Source organism: Puntigrus tetrazona, chromosome 15, assembly GCF_018831695.1.
Source record: "Puntigrus tetrazona isolate hp1 chromosome 15, ASM1883169v1, whole genome shotgun sequence".
Classification (NCBI taxonomy): Eukaryota; Metazoa; Chordata; class Actinopteri; order Cypriniformes; family Cyprinidae; genus Puntigrus; species Puntigrus tetrazona.
Window position 1 is genome coordinate 8050233 of NC_056713.1, and position 7193 is coordinate 8057425.

The 7193-nt window shown below is 44.9% G+C and overlaps 1 protein-coding gene across 2 annotated transcripts in view; it reads right to left on the reverse strand.

Moving 5' to 3' along the window:
* Window positions 1-478, reverse strand: part of nipsnap2 (nipsnap homolog 2) — a 5889-nt gene extending 5411 nt beyond the window's left edge. For both annotated transcript variants that reach the window (XR_006252682.1, XM_043259180.1), the window contains exon 1: window positions 323-478. Coding sequence is in view for 1 of the 2 variants with exons in the window: in XM_043259180.1 (XP_043115115.1) it covers window positions 323-399 (77 nt within the window). In the remaining variant the exon portion in view is untranslated. The remainder of the gene's footprint in view (window positions 1-322) is intronic.
* Window positions 479-7193: the final 6715 nt, after the last annotated feature.

A 7193-nucleotide genomic window follows, 5' to 3' on the forward strand; every position in this document is an offset into this window, starting at 1 on the left:
CATATTCTGCACGCATCGTTCACATGCAGACTTTTCTGAGTCGGAGCAGGAAGCTGTTTCTCTCCACGCTCTCTCGCTCGTAACCCGGGTATGACCTTGAGACGCGCGCGAGAACGCCTTCGATTCCCGCGGCGACCCCGAACGGACCCGAACGGACTCTTTACAACCCGCTCGTTACTGAGGTGTCGGTGTTTATCAGTTAGCCGTAACACAGGAGTCGGGCTTTATCTGCCGCGCCGCCGCGTGCGGACACCGTCGCGCGTCTCTGAGGCGCAAAGCTCGCGTTTATGACGCCTAATCGAGATCAAAGCGGCGAGCAAACCTGATAACAGCGGTGAAGTGTCCGTGTCTGGCCTGATGAAGGCCTGAGCAGGAACTCTGAAGGACTCTGGTCGCCATCTTCCACCGATAGGACACAAACAGCAGGCGAGGAAGGAGTTAAACGGCTGCGGTTCTCCGGCGCTGCCGCTGGGGGCGCTGCCGCCTCGAACCAGCTCTACTTTCACCCTCACTCTGGAAATAAAATCAAATAAAACTACAATATGATGATTAAAAGGGCCGGCCTTGCCACAGGGCTCCGGAAAGTTAAACAACACAGTTTTATTCACAATAAAACACCATCTGACATGGTTTCACTGTAAATGGAGAAAATATCAGTGTCGTCACAGGGATATAGAGCAGAGAAATCAATGTATATCCCCTTTGGGATTTTTTGTAGAGATAGTAACATCAATAATATGATTGCAGTTGTTTAATTATCTGACATGTTCATTGTAGGACAGTATAGTAAATATTCACTTTGTTAAAAAAAATATTTAAAATAAAATATTAATTAAAAAAATTAACAAACACTGACATTTGCAGGAAACACACTCCGTGCTCAAAATCAGTCTAAAACGCAGGCCTTACAAAAAAAGTCATTTCCAAAAGCACAAACATAAAATAACTTCACAAAAGCTATAAAACGTTGAAGTTGCTGTATGCGGTGCAATCGGTTTGTGAAAATAAAAGCATTAAATACAGTTACAAAGTGTTTACAATTTTGTTTTATCTTTGTAAAGTCAAAACAAGAGCAAAAATCATAGTATAAAGATCCCACAACTCTTAGATTTCATGATATTATTACCATTTGTCAAAATAAAATTCACAGATACACAACTGATTATTTAATGTTTTTCCCGAAGCATTTACCATTGTTTCATATGTTTACGCTTGACCTCTTCACCCTCAATATTTTGTGAAAATGTCTTCAAATCCACACCAACTTCAAAGTGCTGCTAGAAAACATGCTTTGAAAGAGAAACGTCGTTGCTCATTAATATTATTTATATTAAAATACGCTGATTATCATTCATTCCAAAGGAGTTTAATTGCATGCACCGCCTAAGGGCTGATGTTTAGTGTCGATAAACAGCTGTGGTGCTTTAATAAAGAGAGTTTTATCTTCGTGGATGGTAAGATGACTGATGTGCGTCGCGTGGAAGCACAGCTGCTGGACGAGGAGATGTGACTCTTCTGCTTCATACTCAGCTGTTTTCAGGCTTTATGCTTTCAGATGTGTCCCTCGTTCCCAATCGGTCTAGTCGGGAAGACTTCCCTCAGCGGTCGCTCATCGCTGTCCTCGGTGGGAAAACAAATCTAGCAGCATGAGAACGCAGCGATAACCGGGCCTAATAGAGCCACGATTGAGAGAGCTGGAAATCAATCACGCTGAACGTGTTTCCAGACGTCCTCTTGAACACGTAACACACACACAGTGAAGGGGAAGACTTTGTCGTATTACTCAGTCGCTCAAAAACCTTTGCATTTAGAAGTAAAAGACTGTAAAAAAGTTACAGTAAAAACCTGTGAAAACATTTTTTTAGAGCTGCTTTACAGCAGAGCTGAATTGTGTTTGCATTATTGATGCACTATTTTCCTTTTTAAAGCTATAGAAATAAAGGTGACATTCTCCAGGTGGAAGGAGATCAAGTCAAATCTACACATTATGTTTACATCAATAATATCCATATGATCACATTTCGACGTAGCAACATATGCAACTCAATTAAAGCTGCATATATACAGAACATTGTACGTATGCTTTTTTTAATCATTTTTAAATGTCTATCTTTTGTATTTACAATATCGAGGTTTTAGGATAGATATACTTTCACATGCAATAATATATTATTTGTACATAAACATATATATTTGTCTGTGTTAGATGTATAAACACATTTGTAATGGTTCCTCTTCAGGAACTCGAGCTGCGTCACAAATGCTTTGGGAACGCCTTCGGCGTGAGCCGTTCTGAACCACGTGTGAAATCTGTCCAATGGAGAGGAGCGACGTCATGGACGAGATGACGTCGCCGACCAGGAAGTATAAAGTCACGCTCTGCGATGCCGGCACCAGCTTTCTGCTGTTCAGTAAGCGCTACATGTGATTTTTGTCTGTCTATTTATCGTCTGTTTGTCTAGCTTAAATATCTGCAAAAAGACATGGCTGATACTCAGGGGTTAAAGAGGAAAACTAAGAAAAGACATTGTGATGATCCGCCACGCTTCAAGCGGTGTGCTGATCCCTGCCCTCGTTACATCACGGGTGGTCGCCTGTACGCATTTCCTCCGATTGCCCTGCTCCCAGGAGTTCTGGCGAGAGTGTGCCAGGACGGAATCAGACTACTGCTGGTAGCCCCGTTCTGGCCGGGCCGAGTATGGTTCACGGACCTCATCGGCCTAGTAGACGGTCATCCGTGGGAGATCCCCCTGAGGCCGGATCTACTCTCTCAGGCGGAGGGAACAATAGTTCACCCTCGCCCGGAGTTATTGAAGCTGTGGGTGTGGCCCCTGAGGGGGCACAACTCATAGCCTCTGGTCTTTTAGCTGAGGTTGTCGAGACCATCCTCCAATCCAGAGCTCCCTCTACGAGGAGCGTGTATGCCAGGAGGTGGGAAATGTTCACTTCCTGGTGTGGAGACCGCCACTTAAACCCAGTTAACTGCCCAGTAGGTTCAGTGTTGGAGTTCCTTCAGGCGAGATTCTCCACCGGGTTATCCCACTCCACCCTAAAGGTCTACGTGTCAGCTATATCTGCATATCATGACCCTATTGGTGGCCACTCAGTGGGCAAACACCCATTAGTTACACGATTCCTCCACGGTGTGCTGAGGCTGAGACCTCCAGTGCGGACCAGAGTTCCCCCCTGGGATTTGGTTGTGGTGTTAGAGGCTCTGTGTAAGGCACCCTTCGAGCCCCTCGAAGAGGTTCCCTTACCTGTCTTATCTTATAAGGATCCAGACCAGCAGAAGTCCAACTGCATGTGTCCCGTGCGAGCACTGGACACTTATGTGCGCAGAACTGCGTCTCTGCGGAGGTCGGACCAATTACTCATTTGTTTTGGTCCGGCGAATAGGGGTGGCGCTGCTGCCAAGCGCACTATTAGCAGGTGGATAGTTGAGGTTATCCACCTGGCCTATGAGGCTTCTGCGCTCCCATGCCCTCTCAGGGTCAGAGCGCATTCAACCAGGGGTATGGCGGCCTCTAAGGCCTATCTTAGCGGTGTGCCCCTCGGGGACATCTGCAACGCTGCGGGGTGGTCCACGCCCTCCACTTTTGCCCGGTTCTATAATCTAGACTTAAGGGCCGCTCCTGGCTCCTCGGTCTTATCCTGATGGTTGGTCTGAGGACCCCCTTGTTCAGGCAGGGCCTTGGAATTATGGCGGCGTGGGCATCTCGTTCCCAAAGCGTTTGTAACGCAGCTCGAGTTCCTGAAGAGGAACGTCTCAGGTTACGAATGTAACCATGGTTCCTCTAGGAACGAGACACTGCGTCCCGATGCCATACTTCGCACCCCTGCGGGCGCTTACTTCACTACAGAGGCTGGTGACTTTATACTTCCTGGTCGGCGATGTCATCTCGCCCATGACGCCGCTCCTCTCCATTGGACAGATTTCACACGTCGTTCAGAACGGCTCACGCCGAAGGCGTTCCCAAAGCGTTTGTGACGTCTCGTTCCCTAGAGGAACCATGGTTACATTCGTAACCTGAGACGTTCCTGTTTATAATGAATTTTAACTTCATATGACAATATATATCCTGTATGGAAATCATTTATACACATTTAATAAAGGCTGGACGTGTAGTAATGCTATTTATGTTTATATGTAAATCATATTTCTACACTTCTAGGCTTTATTTAAACAAATGCAAAACTAAATGAAAGACTGAGGTGAGTAATTATTCGATGAGAGATTATTAAGATCAGTTGCTGACACCTCTATTAAGATTACAAACAGGTTTATGAGCTCATCTGAGTCGTGACATGCTTCAGCGGCTTGGATCATGTATGAAAAGATTTCTAACGATCACGTTGAGTTTAGTTCAATCAATCACTGATCTCAGTTTCTTTCAAAACATCCAAACATGTCTGTCAGCGCTATAGGGCCAGAACAGATTGTTAAACATTTTGTAACTGATTAATATAACAAATGAATAATTGATTCATTGTGTGAATGTGTTTCTTCATGAATTAAAACCAAAGTCAAGATTAAATCAAGAACTTGAATGAAGCGTCAGAGAAAAGAGAGTTGTGTTGAACAGCATCGGCCTCTAGATGGAGCTTTAGTCAGCCTCTTCAGAATGCTTTCTCACACACACGCACACACACACACACACACACACACACACACACACACACACACACACACACACACACACACACACACACACACACACACACACACACACACACACACACACACACACACACACACACACACACACACACACACACACACACACACACACACACACACACACACACACACACACACACACACACACACACACACACACACACACACACACACACACACACACACACACACACACACACACACACACACACACACACACACACACACACACACACACACACACATTTATTTAATAACTGTTTTATTTCCTATAAGCTCTATCTTTTAAGATGAACTGTTTTTCCCAGGGCGCTGTAGATATCAGAGTTTCTTGTCATAGCCGTGCAAAGATTTGCTTTCAGAAACAGTATCATAGCTATTAAACCATATCTTATATCTGAAATCTGTGCTTAACCTCAGAATGATCACGGAAGTCTGCTAAAATCTGATTTTGTGGTGGTTGTGCTTTAAAATTAAATTATTTTAATCTTAATTCAAGCAAAGAAGGATTTTGAGAAGAAGTAACAAGAAGGTCAAGTCTAAATAAGTAACAGTTCAAGTTTACAAAAGTATTAAAGTGTAATCAGCTCTATAACCGTAAGAAAGAGATTGAAATAGCTGCACTACTTATCAAAGGGTAAACTTTCAGCATCTCTGGATGTGTTCTTTATAATTCATGTACAGCTGATATAATAAATGACAAACAGGGGCTGGGTGACAGTTAAAGTCCTGTCTAACTCTAGGTGTCACACACAGACGGTGAGGAACGAATCTTCTCATCCAGCTTCCTCCTCGTGACAGAAACAGCAGATGAAGGCTCATTCCTGCTCCGTGTGACCGCTCCAATCCCTCGGAAGTGAGCCTCCGTCAAACCTTCGTTCACGTTACCTCCGATTATCAGAAAGGGCTTTGAAGCTTTCCCTTCTGCTTTCTTTCGAGCGATCCTCTCGGCCTTTTATGGTCACTTAGAGAGGAATGGAGCGAGCCGAGGCGTTCCAGCGAGGCATTCCAGCAGTTGTGATTGTTGGCACGCCGAGCCGCGGGCTTCAATCAGGAGCTTGGCACGGCCGGACGCAGCACACAGCTGGGCACACGGGTCCACCAGAGGCTCCGAAAACATGCTGGCGCGGCCCGTCCTGAGTGACTCACGAGAACAGCCTGTGTTTCCCGCAGAGTCTGGAAAGTTCACGCAGAAAACCTCTACAAGAACGGGACTCAGGCACCTGTAGCTACGTGAACGGGATTATTTCGTTCAAAAATGCGTCGACGCAATCATAACCAGCGTGTGCTGCATTCTCAGCATCACCACAGGGGGCGCTATACTGACCGCTAGCTATAAATAGAATTATTATCCGCTACTTTCATGATATCAGTCGATGTTTAACCTTCATTATTTACCTGATTTGAACACGTTTAACTGCCACGGAAAAATTAGTAAGTCATGCCATGATATGAATATGTTTTCCCATGTCTTTTTCATGCCAGGCCACGTCTGGGTTTAATAGCACCTCCAGCTATCATCCTAAAACATATCCATTTATGCAGAATATAAGACGGTGAATCTTTACAGTTTCTAGAGATTTTCAAAATGTTTTTTCAGCTCTTCACACTCACGTTGAAGAACTGCGAATGAAAACGGCCTCACGTCTCTAGCAAAGTAAAGTACTTCGTTCAAAATATCACAAACATCTCAAAAGCGAAGATTTGCCGTAACGTTACTTCCTGTTAGATTCGCAAAAAGTCTTGAAATTGAAAACCAAAGGCAAGGGCAGAGAATTAAGTGTTTGGTTTTGCATATTTGTCAGATTTCACTCATTTCTTGTCAAATCTATTCAGAAGACTGAAGTGTGTTTTGTGTGCTCCGTCGCAGGATTCGTGCTGAAAAGCGTCTAGAGACTGAACATGTAAGAATACACACGTGTCACCGCTTCACAAGTGGACTTTACACGGACAACATGGCAGTATGGTTTGCAAACGTTTGCACTTTGAAATCTGTTTGAAAAAGTTTGCCTTTTCAGGCCCCAGAACGCCGTCTCGGTGTAAGCGAATGGCTGCAGCGCGCATACAAACGGTTCTGTTGTTCAGTGGCCCCCTGAACGGGGCCTGAGGAGCCGGGCAGCGGTGTTCTGTTGAGTCTGCGCTCAGCCCGCGGAGCAGGAAGGCTTTATACACGCCGCGAAGGCTTACAGGTGCCACTGAGAATAAGCAGAGCCTGGCGGAGGCATGACAAATACACTATACATTAATTTATCACACGATTAAATGAACAAATCACATTATAATCACTTACAGGTCGTGCCATTCATCACACAATCAGTCAAGAGTCATTTGTTTCCCATATGCTAATCATTTTACAGCGTCTCCAGAGCTCTTTCGTGCACCGTGGGGATTGTGGAGTTTTGCAAAACAGGAACTGCTGGAATTAATCCATCGTACATTTGATTAGCATGTGTGAGAATAAGCCAAAAGGTTTATTGCATGAGAGGAACTGATGTTGAGCGCTGCAGAGCTGAGG